General features: G+C 48.0%; 1 protein-coding gene across 4 annotated transcripts in view; it reads right to left on the bottom strand.

Moving 5' to 3' along the window:
* Positions 1-23,684, bottom strand: part of PLA2G6 (phospholipase A2 group VI) — a 71,911-nt gene that overhangs the window by 37,368 nt on the left and 10,859 nt on the right. For all 4 annotated transcript variants that reach the window (XM_038007448.2, XM_038007450.2, XM_038007447.2 and 1 more), the window contains exon 2: positions 21,883-22,136. In XM_038007448.2, coding sequence (XP_037863376.2) covers positions 21,883-22,091 — 209 coding nt within the window. In that variant the 5' untranslated portion in view covers positions 22,092-22,136. The remainder of the gene's footprint in view (positions 1-21,882; positions 22,137-23,684) is intronic.

The raw sequence follows: 23,684 nt of genomic DNA, 5'->3' as shown, positions 1-23,684 counted from the left end.
TCCTAAAGAACTACTTAGCCTAGGAATAAGGGTGAGCCATACACAGACATGCTCTCACAGGGACCACAGTTCAACCTCAAGTAATTTCAGTTCCAGAAACTAGACTGAGGTTATCCTAGTTGCAAGTGTTCCCAGGTACCTGGGAGAAGCAAAAATAAATTCATTCTTTATAAGGAAACATTAAACTAGGCTCCAGATTATTTCTTTTTTCCTTTGAGACTCCAGCTCTGTTGTCCAGGCTAGAGTGCAGTGGTATGATCTCTGGTCACTACAACTTCTGCCTCCTGGTTCAAGCGATTCTCCTGCCTCAGCCTCCAGAGTAGCTGGGATTACAGGAACCTGCCACCACGCTGGGTTAATTTTTTGCATTTTTAGTAGAGACGGGGTTTCACCGTGTTAGCCAGGATGGTCTTGATCTCCTGATCTCATGATCCGCCCACCTTGGCCTCTCAAAGTGCTGGGATTACAGGCATGAGCCACCGCGCCCGGCCACTCCAGAGTATTTCTACAAGCATATTTGCAAATACAATGACCAGCACATAATCAAAACTCACCAGGCCACCAGGCATATGTGGAGATAAGACATGAAAGAAAACCAACAGAAACAATATACAAAAGAAACATATCTGTAAGTGAGGGGGCTGTAAATATTTAAGTTATCCAAAATAGACTTTAAAGTAACTGTGATAACATTCGAGAGGTTAAAAAAGGAAATTTAGAATTTTGGCAAAGACCTTTGAATGATCAAAAAAGGATCAAATGGAAATTACAGAATTAAAAAATATAATCAGGAAAGAGTAAATGGAATAAAGCAGGGAGAGACAAAAGAATAGAAAATATAGTAAAGTAGATAAGAGACATAGACTAATAAAAGATCTAGCATACATATGTAAGTGGAGGATCAGAGGCAGAGCAGAAAAAGAATCAAATGGAAGTCACATTTGAAGAGTTGATGTCTGCAAACTTTCCAAAACTGAACTTTTATTTTTTATTTTTTATTTTTATTTTTTTTTTGAGACAGAGTCTCGCTCTGTCACCCAGGCTGGAGTGCAGTGACACCATCTCGGCTCACTGCAAGCTCCCCATCCCAGGTTCACGCCATTCTCCTGCCTCAGTCTACCGAGTAGCTGGGACTACGGGCGCCCACCACCATGCCTGGCTAATTTTTTTTGTATTTTTACTAGAGACGGGGTTTCACCGTGTTAGCCAGGATGGTCTCGATCTCCTGACCTTGTGATCCGCCCCCTCGGCCTCCCAAAGTGCTGGGATTACAGGCATGAGCCACCGCATCCGGCCTTTTTTTTTTTTTTTGTGAGAAGGACTCTTGCTCTGTCGCCCAGGCTGGAGTGAGTGCAGTGGCGTGATCTCGGCTCACTGCAAGCGCCACCTCGCTGGTTCATGCCATTCTCCTGCCTCAGCCTCCCGAGTAGCTGGGACTACAGGTGCCCGCCACCACACATAGCTAATTTTTTGTATTTTTAGTAGAGACGGCATTACACCGTGTTAGCCAGGATAGTCTCGATCTCCTGACTTCGTGATCCGCCCGCCTCGGCCTCCCAAAGTGCTGGGGATTACAGGCGTGAGCCACTGTGGTCAGGCATAGTGGCTCATACCTGTAATCCCAGCACTTTAGGAGGCCGAGGTGGGTGGATTACCTGAGGTCAGGAATTCCCGACTAGCATGCAGTGAGCCGAGATCACCCCCCTTCACTCCAGCTTAGGCAAAAGAGTGAAACTCCATCTCAAAATAAATAAATAAATAAACAAAAAACATTATTCTGCTGATTTAACGTACCCTATAAGCCCTCCCTGACGCCTGTGCCAAAAAAATCACATAGAAAAAAACAAAAACAAGAAAGCCCCAAAAATCCACACTTAGCACCTTGTGGGGGTCTTAAAACACGGCCCCCTAAATCATTGGTATTCCTTGCACTGAGCAGTGGGAATTTGTATCTCTTTACCCTTTAATCTGGCGATGTAACTGCGTTACCAACAGAATATGGCAAAAATGATGCTGTCCCAGCTTCCAGACCAGTGCCTTAAGAGACTGGAAGTTTCTATTTCTCTTCTCTTGGGGCCCAGCCATCATGCCACAAGGAGGCTGCAGCAACCCATGTTGAGGACTCTTGATCCTGGGCCCTGAGCCCTGAATGAACTCCCAGCCAACAGCCAGCACCAACTTGCCAGCTGCGAGTTGCCTTAGATGGTGCCATATAAAGTAGAGCTGAGGCTTTCCCACTGAGCTCTATTCAAATTGTAGATTTATGGACTAAATAAATGATTACTGTTATAAGCTGTTCTGGAGTAGTTTGTTACGTAGTAGTAACTGATAATGACACATATGTTGCACAATATGTATTGTATGTAACATAGCAATTGCTGATATATGTGCATACTACACCTGCTGAAAATAAAATACAAGGAGGAAATATTTAAAATAGCAGAAGAAAAAAAGTTATCTTCAAAGGGCAACCACTAGAATAACAGCTGGCTTCTCAACAATGGAAACCAGAGATAATGGAATGACTTCCTCAGAGAGCTAAAACAAAATAAATGCTGGCCAGGCACGGTGGCTCATGCCTGTAATCCCAGCACTTTCGGAGGCCAAGGCAGGCAAATCACTTGAGCCCAGGAGTTCGAGATCAGCCTGGGCAACATGGTGAAACCCCATCTCTACTAAAACTACAAAAATTAGTCAGGCGTAGTGGTGCATGGTTGTAGCCCCAGCTACTCAGGAGGTGGAGGGAAGAGAATCGCTTGAACCTGGGAGGTGGAGATCGTGCCACTGTACTCCAGCCTGGGCCACAGAGTGAGACTCTGTCTCTAAATAAATAAATAAATGCCAATGAGAATTCTATACTTAGCACACAAAAACAAAATGAAAACAAAAACAAAACCTTCAAGAACATGGTTAAAATTAAAACATTTCACTAGTCAAACAAAAAACCCAGAGACTTTGTCATTAGCAGACCTACATGAAAGGAAATACAAAAGCTTTTTCTTTTTTTTTTTTTTTTTTGGAGACAAGGTCTCACTCCTGTTACCCAGGCTGGAATGCAGTGGTGCGATCACTGCTCACTGCACCCTCAACCTCCCATGTTTAAGTAATCCTCCCGCCTCAGCCTCCCAAGTAGCTGGGACTACAGGCGTGCACCACCGCACCCGGCTAACTTTTTGTATTTTCAGTAGAGACAGGGTTTTGCCATGTAGCCCAGGCTGGTCTGGAAATCCTGGGCTCAAGCGATCCTCCCGCGTTGGCTTCCCAAAGTGCTGGGATTACAGGCGTGAGCCATCGTGCTGGGCCAAAAGCTTTCTCTTCATGTGGAATGAACACGATCCTAGATGGATGCTCAAAGAGGCATGAAAGAATGAAGCCCCATGGCAAGTTAAATATGTGGGGGAATCTAAATAAGTATTGATAGTATAGTGTCTTGTTAGATTTAAAATAAAAACTAAATAAAACAATAGCACACGGCATTGAAGCCTGGAAGGGAATACATAGCTAAAGGGTTCTAAGACCACCTTATTGTTCTGGAAGATACTAATGGACCTTCAGTGGGCCAAAGATATATCTTGTAATCTCTAAGGTTCTGTCAAGATGTGCAAATGGTTTCAGACATTGCCCCGCTTTGCTGTTGTCTAAGTTTTGCTCCAGAAGAAGATATAATCTTAATTATGCTGAAAAGTAAGCAAACTTACTCTGTGTTCTAGGAGACACTTACTCTGTGTTCTAGGAGACCCTAACTCTATTTTCCAAGGCTGTCTGCTGTATAAACATCCTTTGAAGGTAGCCTGAAATAAAGGTAGTGCTATAATTTGGATGTCTGCCCCCCAAACCTCATGTTAAATTTTGATCCCAATGTTAGAGGTGGGGGGCTAATGGGAGGTGTTTGGGCCATAGGGGTAGATCCCTCCTGAATGAATTAATGCCCTCCCTGTGGGGTGGGGGTGAGTGAGTTTTCTCTGTTCGTTCCTATAAGAACTGGTTGTTAAAAACAGTCTGGCACTTTTTTTTTTTCTTTGAGACAGAGTTTCGCTCTTGTCGCCCAGGCTGGAGTGCAATGGCGCCATCTTGGTTCCCTCTAACCTCCGCCTCCTGGGTTTGAGCAATTCTCCTGCCTCAGCCTCCCGAGTAGCTGGGATCACAGGCATGGACCACCACGCCCAGCTAATTTTTTTGTATTTTTTTAGTAGAGACAGGGTTTCTCCATGTTGGTCAGGCTGGTCTCAAACTCCCGACCTCAGGTGATCCACCCGCCTTGGCCTCCAAAAGTGCTGGGATTACAGGCACAAGCCACAGTACCCGGCCCAAGCCTGGCACTTTTTAACAACAGTTAACAACTTCTTTTCTCTTCCTCACTTCCTTTCTTGCCATGTGACGCTTGTAAGATGCTGGCACCATGTTTCTTGTACGGCCTGAAGAGTCACGAGACAAATAAAACCTTTTTTTTTTTTTGAAACGGAGTCTTGCTCTGTCACCCACGCTGGAGTGCAGTGGCACGATCTCGGCTCACTGCAAGCTCTGCCTCCTGGGTTCATGCCATTCTCCCGCCTCAGCCTCCCCAGTAGCTGGGACTGCAGGCGCCCGCCACCATGCCTGGCTAATTTTTTTTTGTATTTTTAGTAGAGATGGGGTTTCACCATTTAGCCAGGATGGTCTTGATCTCCTGACCTCATGATCCGCCTGCCTTGACCTCCCAAAGTGCTGGGGATTACAGGCATGAGCCACCGTGCCCGGCCGAGACAAATAAAACCTCTTTTCTATGTGTAATACTCAGACTTAGGTATTCCTTTATAGCAACACTAAACAGATAAAAACAGGTAGTCAATGTCTCCACTAGCAGGATGTATAGAAACATGAGAGAGAGTCTTGGAGAACGATCTCCCAACAGTTACTACTAAAAAGTGTATAACTTCCAAGCTAACACAGAGAAAAAACAGAATTGTATGAAAACGCTCAATCACAAATTGCAAAAGCATTATGTAAGTGAAAAGTCAGACTCATAAGACTACATGCTATATGATTAAAAGCAGCAGTGATGGAAAGCAGGAAGACGTCCTCCTGCAGGGGAAAAAAAAAAGGAAGCACATAGGTGTTTGCCCAGGGGTAGGGTGGGTGCCATGGACTACAAAGGAGCATAAAAGAAATTTGGGGAATAACAGAAATGTCTCATATCTTGATTGTGGTGGTGGTTACATGGGGGTGTTCTGTTATCAAAATCCATCAAATGAAGGTGGAGGCAAAGCAAGATGGCCAAATAGGGCCAGGCGCGGTGGCTCACGCCTATAATCCCAGCACTTTGGGAGGCCGAGGTGGGTGGATCACCTGAGGTCAGGAGTTTGAGACCAGCCTGGCCAACATGGCGAAACCCTGTCTCTACTAAAAACACAAAAATTAGCCAGGCACATGGCTGCCGCCCCATCTGTCAAGTGAGGAGCAGCTCTCTCTGGCCGCCGCCCCATCTGGGAAGTGAGGAGTGCCTCTGCTGGGCCCCCGCCCTGTCTGGGAAGTGAGGAGCACCTCTGCCTGGTTGCCATGCAGTCTTCCAAGTGTGAAGTGACAGCCTTGTATGTGATCTTTCTGCCTTCCCCAAGTTTGCATTTTCAACATTAAAGTTTACTTTTTAATTAAAAAAAAAAATTAGCCAGGCATGGTGGCGGGCACTTGTAATCCCAGCTACTCGGGAGGCTGAGGCTGGAGAATCGCTTGACCCAGGAGGCAGAGGTCGCAGTGAGCTGAGATCGTGCCATTGCATTCCAGCCTGGGTGAAAGAGCAAAACTCCGTCTCAAAAAAAAATTTAAAAAAAAAAGATATCCAAATAGAAACCTCCACCAATTGTCCTCCCTGGAGGAACACCAAGTTGAACAACTACACACACACAAAGTACCTTCATAAAAAGCATAAATCAGCCTAGGTGCCAGCTCAGCTACAGTGCAGTAGAGCACCAAGAGGGCTCCTGGGGTCCCAGATTCTAAGTATTGGCTCTGGGATGGCATTTCTGGACCTGCCCTGGGCCAGAGGGGAGCACATTGCCCTGAAGTGAGAGTCCCAGGCCTGGCTGCATTCACCACAAGCTGACTCAAGGGCCCTTAGGCCCTGAATGAACATTAGCGGTGGCCAGGCAGCACTTGCCACAGGGCTGGGGCAGTGGTGGCCACGGAGAGAGACTTCTCTGCTTGTGGAAAAGGGAGGGAAGAGTGGGAAGGACTTGTCTTATGGGTTGGGTGTCAGCCAGGCTGTAATAGGATAGAGCACTAGGGAGATTACTAAGGTTTCTGACTCCAGGCCCTGCCTCGCAGATGGCATCTAAAGACCTTCCCAGGATAGGGGTCGAGGGAACTTGCTGCTTTGAGGGGAAGGACATAACCTCGCTGGCTTCACTGCCCGCTGACTGTAGAGCCCTAGGGCCTTAAGCAAACATAGGCAGTAGCCAGGCAGTGGTGATTGCAGGCCTTGGGTGAGACCCAGTGCTGTGCTAGCTTCAGGTCTGACCCAGCACAGTCCTAGTGATAGTGGCCACAGAGGTGCTTGTGTCACCCCTCCCCTAGCTCCAGGCACAGAGAGAGAGACTCCATTTTTGGGGGAGAAAGTAAGGGAAGAGAACAAGAGTCTCTGCCTGGCAATCCAGAGAATTCTTCCAGAGCTTATCTAAGACCACCCAAGTGGTACTTTCACGAGTCTGCAAGAGCCACAGTATTAGTAGGCTTGGGGTACCCCCTAATGCAGTGACCAAAAACTTAGGTCACAATACCCAAGTCCCTTTTATTACCTAGAAAGTCTTCCTAAGAAGAACAGGTACAAACAAGCCCAGACAGTAAAGACTACAATAAATACCTAACTTCAATGCCCAGACAGTGACGAACATCACAAGCATCAAGATCATACAGGAAAACATGACCTCACCAAATGAACTAAATAAGGTACCAGTGGCCAATTCTGGAGAGACAGAGATATGTGACCTTTCAGACAGAGAATTCAATATAGCTGTTTTGAGGAAACTCAATGAAATTCAAGATAACACAGAGAAGGAATTCAGAATCCTATCAGATAACTGACTTAACAAAGAGATTGAAATAATTTAAAAGAATCAAGCAGAAATTCTGGAGTTGAAAAACACAGTTCACATACTGCTAAATGCTAAAGGGAGTTTTTCAATCTGAAAGAAAAGGACATTAATGAACAATAAGAAATCACCTGAAAGTACAGAACTTACTGGTAATAACAAGAACACAGAAAAATACAGAATATTATAACACTCTCGTATGTAGGCCATTCATATCTTGAGTAGAAAGACTAAAAGAGGAACCAACCAAAAATAATACCTACAACTTTTCAAGACTTAAACAGTACAATAAGTTAAAAAGTTAGGGACAAAGTTAAAATGTAGAGTTTTTATTAGTTTTATCTTTGCTTGTTTATCTGTTTATGCAATCAGTGTTGTCATCAATTTAAAATATTAGGTTATACAATATTGTTTGCAAGCCTCATGTTAACCTCATATCAAAAAACATACAGCCAATACACAAAAAAATAAAAAGTAAGAAATGAAAACATACCACCAGAGAAAATCACTTTTACTAAAAGGAAAACAGGAAGGAAAGAAAGAAGATCACAAAACAACCAGAATAATAAAGTGGCAGGAATAAGTCCTTACTTGTCAATAACAACATTGAACATAAATGGACTAAACTCTCCAATCAAAAGACACAGAGTGGCAGAATGTATAGAAAAACAAGACCCAGTGATCTGTTGCCTACACGAAATACACTTCACCTATAAAGACACACATAGACTGAAAATAAAGGGATGGAGAAAAATATTCCATGCAAATGGAAACCAAACAAGAGCAGGAATAGCTATGCTTCTATCAGGCAAAACAGACTTTAAGACAAAAACTATAAAAAGAGACAAAGAAGGTCATTATATAAAAGGGTCATTTCAGCAAGATAATGTAACAATTTTAAATATATATGCACCCAACAATGGAACACCCAGATATATAAAGGAAGTATTCTTAGAGCTAAAGAGAGAGATAGACCTCAGCGGGGCACAGTGGCTCACGCCTGTAATCCCAGCACTTCAGGAGGCCGAGGCAGGTGGATCACAAGGTCAGGAGATTGAGACCATCCTGGCTAACATGGTGAAACCCCGTCTCTACTAAAAATACAAAAAATTAGCCAGGCATGGTGGCGGGCACCTGTAGTCCCAGCTACACGGGAGGCTGAGGCAGGAGGATGGCGTGAACCCAGGAGGCGGAGCTTGCAGTGAGCCAAGATGGCGCCACTGCACTCCAGCCTGGGCGACAGAGCGAGACACTGTCTCAAAAAAAAATAAATAAATAAAGAGAGAGATAGACCTCAATACAATAATAGCTGGAGACTTCAATACTCCACTTTCAGCATTAGACAGATCATCCAGACAGAAAATCAACCAAGAAACACCAGCCTTAGTCTGCAGTATAGAGCAGATGAACCTATTAGATATTTACAGAGCATTTCATCCAACAGCTGCAGAATACACATTCTTCTCCTCAGCATATAGATCATTCTCAAGGATAGAACATATGGTAGGCCACAAAACAAGTCTTAAATTATTATTATTGTTACTATTTTTTTTTTGAGACAGAGTCTCGCTCTGTTGCCCAGGCTGGAGTGCAATGGCGCGATCTCGGCTTGCTGCAAGCTCTGCCTCCCGGGTTCACGCCATTTTCCTGCCTCAGCCTCCTGAGTAGCTGGGACTACAGGCACCTGCCACAATGCCTGGCTCATTTTTTGTATTTTTAGTAGAGACAGGGTTTCACCGCATTAGCCAGGATGGTCTTGATCTCCTGACCTCATGATCCACCTGCCTCGGCCTCCCAAAGTGCTGGGATTACAAGCATGAGCCACTGTGCCCGGCCAAATTATTTTTTAAATTTGAAATCATATCAAGTATCTTCTCTGATCACAATGCAATAAAACTAGAAATCAAAAACAAGGTATTCTGCAAACCATACAAACACATGGAGATTAAATAATATGCTCCTGAATGGTCAATGAAGAAATTAAGAAGGAAATTTAAAAATGTCCTGAAACAAATGATAATGGAAACACAACGTACCAAAACCTATGAGATACAGTGAAAGAAGTACTAAGAGGAAAGTTTATAGCTATAAGTGCCTACATCAAATAAGTAGAAAAACTTCAAAATAATCTAATGATGTCTCTTAAAGAACTAGAAAAGTAAGAGCAAACCAAACCTAAAATTAGTAGAAGAAATAATAAAGATCATAGCAGAAATAAATGAAATTGAAACAAAACAAAAATTGAAAGATCAACAAAATAAAGTTTTTTGAAAAGATAAACAAAATCAACAAACTTTTAGCTAGACTAACAAAAAGAGAAAACCCAAATAAAAAAAACAGAAATGAAAAAAGAGACATTACAACCAATATCACAGAAATTCAAAGGATTATTAGAGGCTACCATGAACAACTATATGCCAATAAGTTGAAAACCCTAGAAGAAATGGATAAATTCCTAGGCATACACAACCTACCAAGAGTGAACAGTGAAGAAATCCAAAACCTAAATAGACCAATAACAAGTAATGAGATCAAAGCTGTAATGAAAAGTCTCTTGGGAGGCAGGAACGAGTGGATCACCTGAGGTCAGGTGTCAAGACCAGCCTGGCCAACATGGTGAAACCCTGTCTCCACTAAAAATATAAAAAACTAGCTAGGTGTGGTGGCGGTCGCCTGCAGTCTCAGCTACTTGGAAGGCTGAGACAGGAGAATCGCTTGAACCCAGGAGGCAGAGGTTGCAGTGAGCTGAGATTGCACCACTGCACTCCAGCCTGGGCGACAGGGCAAGACTCCATCTCAAAAATAAATACATAAATAGGAAGGCTAGTCTGATACAGGATATTCTGTCATGGCCAGAAGTGGAAGTTCATCCCATAAATTTGATAGGCAGCCTCCCCTCCCCTCCCCTCCCCTCCCCTTCCCCTCCCCTCCCCTCCCTTTCCCTTCCTCTTCTCTTCCCTTCCCCTCCCCTCCCCTCTCCTGTCCTCTCTCTTCTCCTTTCCTTTCCTGTTTTTGGAGTTTTGCTCATGTTGCCCAGGCTGGAGTGCAGTGGCACAATCTTGGCTCACCGCAACCTCTACCTCCAGGTTCAAGCGATTCTCCTGCCTCAGCCTCCCAAGTAGCTGGGATTACAGGCGCCCACCACCACACCCAGCTAATTTTTGGTATTTTTAGTAGAGACAAGGTTTCACCATGTTGGCCAGGCTGGTCTCGAATTCCTTACCTCAGGTGATCCACCTGCCTTGGCCTCCCAAAGTGCTGGGATTATAGGCATGAGCCACCACGCCCAGTTGGGTCAAGATATTTTCTAAATTTCACTGTGATTTCTTTTCTTTTTTAAACCATAGATAATTTACATGTATCTTGCTTAAAATTCAAACATATGGGCTTATTTATAGTTACATTTTTTGCTATTGATTTCTAGCTTAATTGTACTGTAGTTGGAGAACATAGTCTAAATCTTTTCAGGTATCTGAAATTTGTTCGTATTTGCTTTATGTCTCGCATAGGTCAGTGTCTATAATTTTTATATAGGTGTGCTTGAAAAGAATGTGTATTCTGTTAGTTGGTAGAACAACTGTTTTATATATGTTCTGTGGTCTGAATGCTTGTGTCTTCCTAAAATTCTTATGTTAAAATTTAATTCTCAGTGTGACAGGATTAAGAAATGAGGCCATTAGGAGGTGATTCGATCATCAGGGTTCTGCCCTCATGAATGGGATTGGTGCCATTTAAAAAGAGGCTTGCAGGGCACAGTGGCTCACACCTGTAATCCCAGCACTTTGGGAGGCCGAGGCAGGCGGATCACGAGGTCAGGAGTTCGAGACCAGCCTGGCCAACATGGTAAAACCCCATCTCTACCAAAAATACAAAAAATTAGCCGGGCGTGGTGGCGGGCGTCTGTAATCCCAGCTACTCAGGGATTCAAAAAATAAACGAAGCCAGAAGTTGGTTCTTTGGAAAGATTTTTAAAATTGGCAAATCCCTAGCAAAACCAAACAAGAAATAGAAAAAACACAAAGTACCAACCCTTCAGATCCTCCATATATTAAAAAGAAAATAAGATCTGCAGATAAATTTGACAACTTAGATAAAATGGAAAAATCCCTTGAAAACACAACATACCTAAACCGACAGGAGAAGAAAATCTCATAGTCCTGTATTTGTTAAAGAAATTGAATCCATGTTTTAAAAGGTTCCCACAAATAAACTCCAGGCTCACATGGTTTTACCCATGAATTCTTCCAAACATTTAACAAAGAAAGAATACAGGCTGGACATGTGGCTCATGCCTGTAATCCCAGCACTTTGGGAGGCTGAGGTGGGAGGACTGTTTGAGCCCAGGAGTTCAAGACCAGCCTGGGTAACTTGGTGGTGAGACTCTGTCTCTACAAAAAATTTAAAATTTAGCCTGGCATGGAGGTGCGTGCCTGTAGTCCCGGCTACTTGGGAGGCTAAGGCTGGAGGATCACTTGAGCCTGGGAAGTTGAGGTTGCAGTGAGCCGTGATCATGCCACTGAAGTCTGGCCTAGATGAGAGAGGGAGACAAGAAAGAAAAAAAGAAGAAAGAAAGAAAGAGAGAGAGAAAGAGAGAGAGAGAAAAAAAGAAAGAAGAGAGAAAGAGAGAAAGATCTTCAACAATTTTCAGAAAATAGGAGAAAGGATTGTTTCTCAAAGCTTTAAGATAGTGAAGGACTTCCTTAAACAAGACACAAAAAGCACACCGTAAAGATGAACAAATCTGACTTCTTTAAAACTAATAACTCATGTTTATCAATAGATACCATTAAAAGAATAAAAAGGCAAAACACTGTGTGTACAGCTGAACGTGTATCACCGACAAAGGGTGTGTATTTAGACTACACGTGTACCAAAAAAAATCCTAAAACTCTATAAGAAAAAGATAAACAACTTTATTTTTTAAATAGTCAAGAGAATTCAGCTGATACTTCACTGAAGAGGATATCCAAATGGTTATTCAATGTATCAAAAAGTGCTCAACTTCATTTGCAATCAGGCAAATGCAAATAAAACCACAATAACATACTACTAGACACCAGACAGAATGACTAAAATTTAAAAACCTAACAGTACCAAGTAACAGAAGATATGAAGTAACAGAAAGTGTCATTCACTGCTGCTTGGAAAACAGATGGGCGGTATTATTTACTGATGTTGAAGACAAGTTACGGCCAAAAATGCAGCCGGTTCACTCTTAGGTATATGTCTACCAGAAATGTATGCATGTATGCACCAGAAAAACTAGAAATAACCCAAATTTTCATCAGTAGTAGAATGAGTAACTAAAACTGTGATACAGTAAACAATGGAATTCTACTGCAATGAAAATGACAACTGCACACAAAACATATCAATCTCGCCAACAAAATGCTGAACAAAGAAGCCAGATACAAAAACCTTTATCTTGGCTGGGCGCGGTGGCTCATACCTGTAATCCCAGCACTTTGGGAGGCCGAGGCAGGCAGATCACGAGGTCAGGAGATCGAGACCATCCTGGCTAACGTGTTGAAACCCCGTCTCTACTAAAATACAAAAAATTAGCCGGGCGTGGTGGCCGGCGCCTGTAGTCCCAGCTACTCAGGAGGCTGAGGCAGGAGAATGGCGTGAACCCGGGAGGTGGAGCTTGCAGTGAGCGGAGATTGTGCCACCGTACTCCAACCTGGGCAACAGAGCAAGACTCCGCCTCAAAAAAAAAAATTAAAAAGCCTTTATCATAAAAGGCAAGATATTGGTTACCTTTCTTTGGGAAGAGGGGACAAAAGGAGGGCTTCCGGGGTGCCGTAATGTCCTATCTCCTGATTTGAGTGGTGGTTACACAGATGTCTGTGATAAATCACTGAGCTGTATATCATTTTCTCTATACGTGGCATATTTTGCTATGTTTGCAAAGTTTAAAGAGAGAAAATAGGAGGAGAGAAATGAAGACAGTTGAATATAAGCAGTGCCTGGAGGAAAAAGTAGAGTCAAGAAATAATTTTTTTTCAAAGAAAAAAATAACCCATTGTATAGTGATGGAAAATAACTTACGTCAGGCCATTATAACAGAAAACTATAGACTGGGAGGCTTAAACAACCTTTATTTCTCACGGTTCTAGAGGCTAGGAAGTCTACGATCAAGGTGCTGGCTGATTGAGCTCTTGGTGAGGGTTCACTTCCTGGTTTGCAGACGGCTACCTTCCTGTTGTGCCCTCACATGGCAGAGACAGATCATCTCTTTGATGCCTCTTCTTATAAGGGCACTAATCCCATTCATGAGGGCTCCACCCTCATGACCTAATCACCCCATAGTGCCCTACCTCCTAACACCATCACACGAGGGATTGGGGCTTCAACGTATGATTTTGGGGGGATACGTTCAATCCATAGCAGAAAATATATAGTAGAAAAGGGGAAAGTGTTATGTAGGAAAGAGGGGAAATAATTGTTCAAATGGTGTCAAGAAGTAAATGACAGGGGATGGTGGCCTTGAATGGGGGGACCTGCCTCAGCTAGACACATTGGTGCCGACAACAGGGAATGTGGAGTAAGCAGGGACAGAGGTGTGTGCATGGGGTGGAGCGAATTCTCCTCTGGCTGTTTCTGTTTTCTCAGCGAGTCTATTTTCTCAGCGAGTCTATTTTCTCAGCGAGACAGCAGCAGGGCTAACAGCTGAGAGTAAGCGTGGAGGGAAAGGGGCTGCAGGCTGAGGGGAGGGAGGGAGGCATGCCTTCTGGGAGACTGGGAGAGGGGTGAACACAGAAATGTAGAAAGATGTCAAACCACATCATAGGCTCACTGTGGCTCACGTCGTGATTTCAAAGTGAGAGCAAATAGGGCCGGGCAGGGTGGCTCACGCCTGTAATCCCAGCACTTTGGGAGGCCGAGGCGGGCACATCACCTGAGGTCAGGAGTTCAAGAACAGCCTGGCCAACATGGCGAAACCCTGCCTCTACTACAAAAAAATACAAAAATTAGCTGAGCATAGTGGCGGGCACCTGTAATACCAGCTACTCAGGAGGCTGAGGCAGGGAGAATTGCTTGAACCCAGGAGGCGGAGGTTGCAGTGAGCTGAGATCGCGCCACTACACTCCAGCCTGGACAACAGAGCAAGATTCCATGTCGGGAAAAAAAAAAAAAAAAAAAAGAAACTGAGAGCAGTCAGCAGAAAGCCATGGTGGAGAACTGGAATCAAGCAGTTCTGGGGTTGATGATGCCAGGACAACGAAGAGAGAGAGAAGCAAGGAGGCAGGAAGTGTAGGCGAAGGAGTGACAGTGACAGGCCATGGAGTCCACACTGGGTACAAAGCGAGGCCCATGAACGGGATGGGGCTGGGAAAAGCAGCCAGGAGCAATTCACTGTCGATAGGGAGAAGCACTGTGCACGTGGAGAACTAGAGGGAACGAGCTGGAAAGACAGAATGCAGAGACTGGAAAGTGGGGTGGTTGAAAGCTGTATTTATGGGAGAGCTGCTGTCACCCGCAATGATAAAGGCCAGCGTGTGGTCATGTGAACGTGGAGGGGTCAGGAACCAGAGGCAACGCTGAGTCGGGGGCTCACATCTTTGAGGATGTTGGGGAGTACCCCAGGCTCATGATTCTTATCACCAGGGGTGACAGTAAGCAGTATTGCAGGTGACAGAAGATTCAAGGCTGGGAACAAGGAGGACCCTACCCCACCTCCAGGCCCACTGGGAGAGGGACTAGGAGAGAAAACTCTCAGGGGGCTATGGGGGAAGCAGGGTCCTTCGAGGAGAGCCAGGTGTGGGTTACAGTGAGGAGGTAAAGGGGGATTCAGGAAGAAGGCTGAGGCTCCAGAGGACGCAGGGGGGTGTGTCTCTTCCCTCCCTTCCAGAACCCCAGACTGAAGCCACCTGGCCTCCACTCTGAGAAGCCTCTGCTCTGCCTCTGCTTGGGTGGGAGGGGTCTGCGAACCTCTTGAAAGTGGCTGTGTGAGCCTGTTCTCATTCCCCAGGGGCCTCAGGGGGTCCCGGACCAAAAAAATGCCAAGGACCCTCACATTAGAGCGGTACCTGAGTCCCCAGTTTCAAAGCCCAGCACAGGCCCTTCCTGCCCACAGGCTCCCCACAGGGCCCCTCCTCTGTCCTCTGGGCCTTTCCTGGTGCCTTGTCTCTGCAGGGCCTTTCTCTCCAGCTGGTGGAGTCTTCTGGATCCCTTAAGGTCCATCTCTACCCCCAGCCACCCCAGGGGAGCCTGTCCCACTCCCTCTGGTCAACACACTTGGCCTGCAGCAACCATGGATACATCTAGCCACTCGGCAGATATTTACCGTGCACCCACAGAGAGCCTGGCACAACACCGGGCATCAGGAATGCAGAGGAGACTTGGCCCCCGGCCCTGTCCCTCAGGAGCCCTGCAGTCTGGAGGGGAAAGAGATGTGGAAACAGACCCACGGCAACCTCAGGCAAGAGCGGCTGTGTCTTGGCCACACGGGCGGTGCTGAGGCTCTGAGTGGGAACGGGACAGACCCACAGAACAGGGAGCCGTGTGTCCAGCCAAGGAGTCGGGGAGGAGCATTCTTAGCAGAAGGAGAAGCAAGGGCAAAGAAGCTGTGTCGGGGACAAGGCTGTGTAGGGAACACAAGGTCCCACTCTAACATTATCTCACTGAAGGATGGGGACAGAGCCTCCTTTTCTGGCAGAGACCTGCCGCTTTCCACTCTGCTTGGTGAGGATGGGATGTGGGCAGATTGAATGGATGGAGGAGCTGGCCCCAGAGTACGTGGCCAAGACACAGGGCACTCCACTTATCTGAGGTTCCTGATAAGCAGTTTTATGGCAAAGTCCCAGTCCAGAGAGCCTCAAAAGCCAGCTCCTGGTAGGGAAGCACAGATCACACGCTTCTGTCATCCTTCCTAGGATGCCTGGGAGGTACAGCCCTGTTTCTGCTGAGATACCAGTGAGAGGCTAGCCAATTTCATCAAATGTCATCTGTTACAAGTCAATGCCAGCCGTAAATGATTAATTTGTACCAGGAACAGAAGTATCTATGCTATCATAATGTACACAGGCATATTACAAGTGACCCTTGGGGGCTCACACGGGGAGAGCCAGGGCCCCCGCACCATAGGTCAGGCAGGAAGGGCCAGGATCAGCCCAGAGCGGTGAAGCTCCACTCAGCTCGTCACACTACAAAGCGGCCCTGACGTAAGAAAGATAAACGAGTAGGTTCTGGAGACAGGTGACAGGGTCTGAATAATCACTACACTGACCAGCTATGGAACCTTGAGCAAGTTCCTTAAATTCTGTGAGCCTCTGTTTCCTCATCTGTAATAGGAGGTCAGTAAAGACCCCACCACATGGGACTGTCATGAGGGTAACATGAGTTACTGCTTAGACTAGTGCCAAGCCCAGGCATGCAGGACCCGCTGGGAAACTGCAGATGCTACTGTCACCGTCTGTAGCAGCAGGGTCCAGTTTCTCCGCCCAGCAGCAGTGCTGTGGGACTCTAGCCTTAGGTTATACAACCCAAGAATTCGGAAGCTCCTAATTCCATCCCCCAGGTCCATCCAGAAGCTCAGCCTGGCAGCTCACTGCAACAACAGCAGCAAAAGAACAACAGAAATTCCTCCACCTGGAGCGGAAGGCCAGCAGCCCACGCTCACTCTAACACGCGTCAAGTACTCAGGACAGTCCAAAGGCCTCCAGGGCAACATAGGAGGAAGATCGTTTAGAAGGCAGAACCTCAGCCCCCAGCCAGAGGAGGTCCAGTGCGCCAGGCCTGCTCTCCACAAACTGCAGGGTGCTGAGAGGAGCTGGGAGAACACTGTAATGACCACCCCTGGCCCTGGAGAACCCCAGCCCTGGAGAACCCCAGCCCTGGAGAACCCCAGGCTCCGGCAGTGCCCTGACCCTCCTCCATGGCCTCGACCCCACCCCACCTCATCGCAGCCCTCACTCCAGGTCACACCCTAGGTCTTGGCATTACCGCTTCTGGGACCCTTGGTAACCTCAACCCCTGCATCCCAGTCCCCATCCTCCACCTCCCACTTCCCAGCTCGCTCCTTCAACTGCCCTGAATGCAACAGTCCTCCAACCTCCACCCAGGGGGCACAGAGGGCCTGGCACATAGCAGCCCTCAATGAATACTGTAAAGCTGAATTAATATATCACATTCATTTATTCCACAAACCTGACCTATGCCAGGCACCTGCTGGGGGCTGGGCACACTGTCATGAACCCGACAGACATAGTCCCTCCCCTCACAAGGTCTGTGGCCTACCAGGAAGGCAGGCTCCCCAGTGCAGGGATGCGTGCCATGGGATGCCCAGCAGAAACTCCTAATCCGGCCTGCAGGTCAGGGGAGGGCAAGAAGAAGGGAGGCAGGCAAAGAAAGGGAAGTATTCCAGGCCACAGTAAGAGCCTGGGCAAAGGCCAGGAGCACAAGGTGGCATGAGCTGAGAACACAGAGGCAGACACTTGATCACACAGGGCCCTCTTTAAGCCATTAAGCACCTGATGTGTTAAGAAAACAGGAAGCTGGCTGGGCGCGGTGACTCACGCCTCTAATCCCAGCACTTTGGGAGGCCAAGGCAGGCGGATCACGAGGTCAGGAGATCGAGACCATCCTGGCTAACACGGTGAATCCCCGTCTCTACTAAAAATACAAAAAAAAATTAGCCGGGCATGGTGGCGGGCGCCTGTGGTCCCAGCTACTCGGGAGGCTGAGGCATGAGAATGGCATGAACCCAGGAGGCAGAGCTTGCAGTGAGCTGAGATCATGCCACTACACTCCAGCCTAGGCGACAGAGTGAGACTCCGTCTCAAAAAAAATAAATAAATCAAAATAAAAGAAAACAGGAAGCCCTTGAGGAGTTAAGCAGGGGAGTGACCAATCAGATTTGCCCTCTGGAAAGAGCGCTGTGACAGCAGCTTGGAAGAGGATTAGAGGAGTACAGGCCACAGCCAGAGCAGCAAAAGACACGTGCACAACGATTGTGGCCTAGAGAAGTGAGCCAGCAGCAAGACCGAGGGGGAAAGAACCTCTGGTTTTCCACTGGCACGTGGCTGTCTGCAACACAGGCAACGGTTCCCAGCCTCCCTTGCAGTTAGCTGTGGCCATGTGACCGGGTTCTGGCCAATGGGATGTAGGTGGAAGGCAAGCGTGCAACTTCCATGAAGTGTCCCTGAGGAGGGGGAGACTGACCTTCTGCACCTTGCCCTTCCACCCTCCCTCTGGCTGGAAAGGTGGATGTGATGGCTGGATCTGGCACAGCCAGCTGGGAGGATGCTATCTGCTGAAATGGAAAGGCTCTGGTGGGAGCAGGTTAGAGAGGAGAAGATAAAAAAGACTCCAGATCTATGACTGTGAAAATCAATAAATCAATAAAATTTAGAAATAAGACAAACAAGGCTGGGCGTGGTGACTCATGTCTGTATCCCAGCACTTTGGGAGGCCAAGGCGGGCAGATCACAAGGTCAGGAGTTCAAGACCATCCTGGCTAACATGGTGAAACCCTGTCTCTACTAAAACTACAAAAAGTAGCCAGGTGTGGTAGCATGCACCTGTAGTCCCAGCTACTCAGGAGGCTGAGGCAGGAGAATTGCTTGAACCCAGGAGGCGGAAGTTGCAGTGAGCCAAGATCGTGCCACTGTACTCCAGCCTGGGCAACCAAGTGAGACTCCATCTCAAAAAAAAAAAAAAAAAAAATACCCTCCAGAGTCAAGTTAGGGATGTCAGGAATTCTGAGAGAAGAGAAAGTGCTTAGCTTGAAATTCCACCCAATGCTCCTCAGTCTGTCTAAATATATGGAAATGGCCGGGCACAGTGGCTCAGGCCCGTAATCCCAGCACTTTGGGAGGTTGAGAAGGGTGGATCACCTGAGGTCAAGAATTCAAGACCAACCTGGCCAACCTGGTGAAACCCCATCTCTACTAAAAATATAAAAATTAGCCGGGCGTGGTGGTGGGCTGATCCCAGCTACTGGGGAGACTGAGGCAGGAAAATCGCTTGAACCCAGGAGGCAGAGGTTGCAGTGAGCCAAGACCATGCCACTGCACTCCAGCCTGGGCAACAGAGCAAGACTCCGTCTCAAATAAATACATACATACATACATGGAAACAACACAGCAGCACAGACAGAGAAACGGATTGGGAAACAGAAGACATCGATTCTATTTCTTCACTGCTTCCTGTATAATCTAGGACAAATCACTTGTCATCCCAAGCCTGTTTTCTCACATATAAAATGGGATACTGCCTTCCTTGCCCACCTCCATGGGTTAGCAAAGAATGTGCTAACCCAACATACTTAAAAACATCCTGTAAAATTGTAATCCCAGCACTTTGGGAGTCCGAGGCGGGCGGATCACAAGGTCAGGAGATCCAGACCATCCTGGCTAACACGGTGAAACCCCATCTCTACTAAAAACACAAAATATTAGCCGGGCGGTGTCGGGCGCCTGTAGTCCCAGCTACTCGGGAGTCTGAGGCAGGAGAATGGCATGAACACAGGAGGCAGAGCTTGCAGTGAGCCGAGATTGCGCCACTGCACTCCAGCCTGGGCGACAGAGCCAGACTCCATCTCAAAAAAAAAAAAAAAAAAAATCCTGTAAACTATAAAGTACCACCGAATAGCTTAGGTGTAGCTAAGAAGCTGCTGGCAAAGGACTGAATCCCACTGGGATGGAGGTCTGCCCACACTGGGGCTTAAGCTGGCTGAGACAAATCTGGAATCCTGTCAAGGGATTTTACAACTGACAGAACTTGGTGATTCTTGGTACGTGGAGGTTGGTGGTATCCCCAGGCCCGTGTATCTCAAAAGTGGGGCTGTGCAGCTCTCCAAGGAGTGGACCCACGCCCTGGTCAGCTGTGCCTGCAGTGGGGCTCTGGAGTTGCAAGTGCAAGCCTGCTCTGTCCAGGGTCAGTCCTGATTGAGTCCGGCTGGAGGGCGGTCCGCTCAGCCCCATTTGCACTCAGAATCTGGAATGGCCCCGCTGTGTTAAAACTGGTGCCTGGCCGGGCGCGGTGGCTCAAGCCTGTAATCCCAGCACTTTGGGAGGCCGAGACGGGCGGATCACGAGGTCAGGAGATCGAGACCATCCTGGCTAACACAGCGAAACCCCGTCTCTACTAAAAATTACAAAAAATGAGCCGGGCGTGGTGGCGGCGCCTGTAGTCCCAGCTACTCGGGAGGCTGAGGCAGGAGAATGGCGTGAACCCGGGAGGCGGAGTTTGCAGTGAGCCGAGATCGTGCCACTGCACTCCAGCCTGGAGGACAGAGTGAGACTTCGTCTCAAAAAAAAAAAAAAAAAAAAAAACTGGTGCCTGGACTGGCCACTGAGCTGCATTTAGCCCAAGCAACTACTATGGGTGCCTCTGCCTCAGGTTCCTTGTGGAGTCCGGCTCTGAATTCTCACCTGATTGGATGGGGCCCTGATACCTGCCTTGCTCTTCTGTTGGTGGCAGCCCCTGGCCCCCAGCCTGAGACTTTCAGAGACCCCTCCTGCCATGCCGCTTCAGTCAGAATGAGTCCCCAGCTGCTTCCTTCAGTCTCACTCTCACCAAAGCCCTGCATGCACCTGGGATCCAGCCAGAGCCACCTGCCAGCAGGCTCACACCTCCACACCTCTGCATGGCTGGAACGACCTTATCCATTCTGTTCTGCCACAGAGGCTCCTCCTCACTCTTCCAGATGCAGAGTAGCTCTCAATCCCCTCCTTGTGATCTACACCGTTTCCCAGGCTCTCCCTCTGTCAGAGCACCCCTCAAGGGGTGCTATGATGCCTGTTTGCACTGGGCCTCCCCCATCAGACTGTACATTCCTTAAAGACACAGGGCATGTTTGTCATCTCACAGGGCCAGCCAGGACTGGCCTGGAGCCCAGGACTCTGGAGACACTGGAGGTGCTTGGTGCATGCTGAATGGATGGCTGACAGGACAGCCAGATGGATGGGTGAGCGGAAACAGGGATATCCGTCTGAGCCCAACTAGATGCCAGTCTGCCAAGCGCTGCTGGGGCCTGCATTTGGAACCTTGGCTGCTTCTCCCCTTTTCCCAACCAGCTCTGCCATCGGCCCGGTTCCCTCAGCCCTGTCCTGGCTTTCGAGCCTTCCCTTCGGGCCCGGGGGAGTCCCAGCATGCCCCAAGAGGCGACAGCTCTGTTCGGCCCTCTTGAGCAAACCTTGGGCAGCCCCTATGAGAATGGCCATGCCCTTAAAGAGCCAGGGCTAGGCAGGGTGCGATGGCTCACGCCTGTAATCCCAGCACTTTGGGAGGCCACAGTGGGCAGATCACCTGAGGTCAGGAGTTCGAGACCACCCTGGCCAACGTGATGAAACCCAATCTCCACTAAAAATACAAAAATCAGCTGGACGTCGTGGTGAGTGCCTATAATCCCAGCTACTCAGGAGGCTGAGGCAGGAGAATCGCTTGAACCTGGGAGGCAGAAGTTGCAGTGAGCCGAGATCCTACCACTGCACTCCAGCCTGGGCAACAGAGCAAGACTCTCTCAAAAAACAAAAACCAAAAATAAAGAGCCAGGGCTAAAGGTTCTCCCCATGGGCCTTATCTGACGTGGCCCCTGTCAGTCTCCCTGTCCTTCCTTCTTCCCTTTGTCCATATAGATCGAGCCTCCAGGCTTCCACCCCAGCCTCGTGCTGCTGGACACTGACGGGCCAGAAGTGTGGAGTCTTGGAAGCCCTTCCCTCTGGTCTAAGAGTACAGTCTCCCCTCTCTCCCACCCCTCTCCAGACCCCTCAGATAGAGACCCAAAGAAGCTGCTTCTTGGCCAACAAGACCTCCAATCTGAGATGTGGGGGAGTCAAAGGAGAAAAGTATGTTCCCGCTGAGCATCACCCACCGGAATCCACTCTGTGGGCTCCTGGGGTTGACCAGGACACAGTCCCACGTGCGGTTAGGAGTGTTCTGGAACAGAATCAGCTGCCCTTCCTCCCGAACTCGGTCACTCGAGGTGTAGTCGGCCACAGCCACCTCCTTCACCCGGAATGGGTTAGAGAACAAGTTGGTGACACCACTGAGGGTATTGACCAGGCGGCCAAAGAACTGCATCTTCTGCGGGGCAGGTGGGGAGGCCCCACCGCCTTCCCCCTCAGTCTGAAAGAAAACAAGGTCTCTGGTCAGCCAGGCGCGGTCTCCCATGCCAACCTCACCCAGTGTCGCGGTTTCCTACACAGACACCCAGATCGCTCCCCACCAGCCTTGTCCCCAGATCCTGGGCCTAGAGGAACCTGAAAAGGAGGGGAACGAAAGAGAAACAACACTGAATGGGAGGTAATAGTGACAGAACCCTCAGGCTAGGCTGGGGACCTAGAAGGCTGTCCCCTTGTGCTGCCACTGTGCACAGGTGACCTTAACTGCCTGCTTCCTGACCCAGTGTCCCAGCAGAGACTCAGTTTCCTCACCTGTAGTGTGTGGTACTGACCCAAGGAGACAGCACATGTGAACATACATTATAGGCAGTAATGCCCTCGGCAAATGGAGGGTTCTCACTATATAACTTCTATCAGTGTTAGGCTGAAAGAAACTTTCAGCCCTCAAAGAGGCCAACAGGGACCAGGCACAGTGGCTCACGCCTGTAATCCCAGCACTTTGGGAGGCTGAGGCAGGCGGATCATTTGAAGTCAGGAGTTTGAGACCAGCCTGGCTGGTGAAGCCCCGCTTCCTGAAAATACAAAAATTAGCTAGAAGTGATGGCAGGCGCCTGTAGTCCCAGCTGCTCGGAAGGCTGAGGCAGGAGAATTGCTTGAACCTGGGAGGCAGAGGTTGCACTGAGCTGAGATTGCGCCACTGCACTCCAGCCTGGGCGATAGGGTGAGACTCTGTCTCAAAAAAAAAGCCAGCATGGATCATTTCACTTCCGCAAGCAAAATCAGTGTCCCCCCTCCTAGACACCAAAAGGTGACCAGCATCATGTCACACTCTATCGGAGCAAGGGGATCATCGGCATCGGTCTAAATCCTTTGTTTCCTGCTACCACAGGTTTCTTAAAGAACTCTGAGAGGCAGCACACAAAAGCAAGCTCCTTGTAAATGAACGCACTGCGCCTTCTGCGGCAGCAGGTCGGGGAGACCTGCAGAAGATGCCATTGAAGACTCAGGAGCAGCAGTGTCTGGGTGGTAACTTTACGTTGTATACTCAGAGTCACAGTTTCTGCCACGGAAATTGACCCCAGTGTTGATGATGAAATTAGATACTTTGTTATTTCCTAGGTTCCCAGAAAATACACTGCCTTCCTAAGGTACTGTCACCGAAGCCAGGCGCCAATCAGACGGACGCCGCCCTCTGCCTCTCTGCCAAGATGTTACCAGACAAAAGACACTAAGGACACAGTATGGGTGCCCTGGGGGAGAGAGGACATCTGAGTGAACACTGGGTCACAGTCACATTCTTCCCTGGCCTATGTGCTGAGCACAGGATCAACCCTGGGGACAGAAGGAAGACAAAAGCAAGGGGTCCACTAAGAGGCACGCGAAAAGGAAAAAAGATCAGTAAGAATAATTATACTGCCAGGCACGGTGGCTCACGCCTGTAATCCCAGCACTTTGGGAGGCCGACTCAGGAGGATCATCTGAGGTCAGGAGTTTGAGACCAGCCTGACCAACATGGAGAAACCTTGTCTCTACTAAAAATACAAAAAATTAG

This window comes from Chlorocebus sabaeus, chromosome 19 (assembly GCF_047675955.1).
Source record: "Chlorocebus sabaeus isolate Y175 chromosome 19, mChlSab1.0.hap1, whole genome shotgun sequence".
In the NCBI taxonomy this organism is placed as follows: Eukaryota; Metazoa; Chordata; class Mammalia; order Primates; family Cercopithecidae; genus Chlorocebus; species Chlorocebus sabaeus.
Note: the sequence above shows the minus strand (reverse complement) of the source record. Positions and strands in the feature narration are given on the sequence as shown.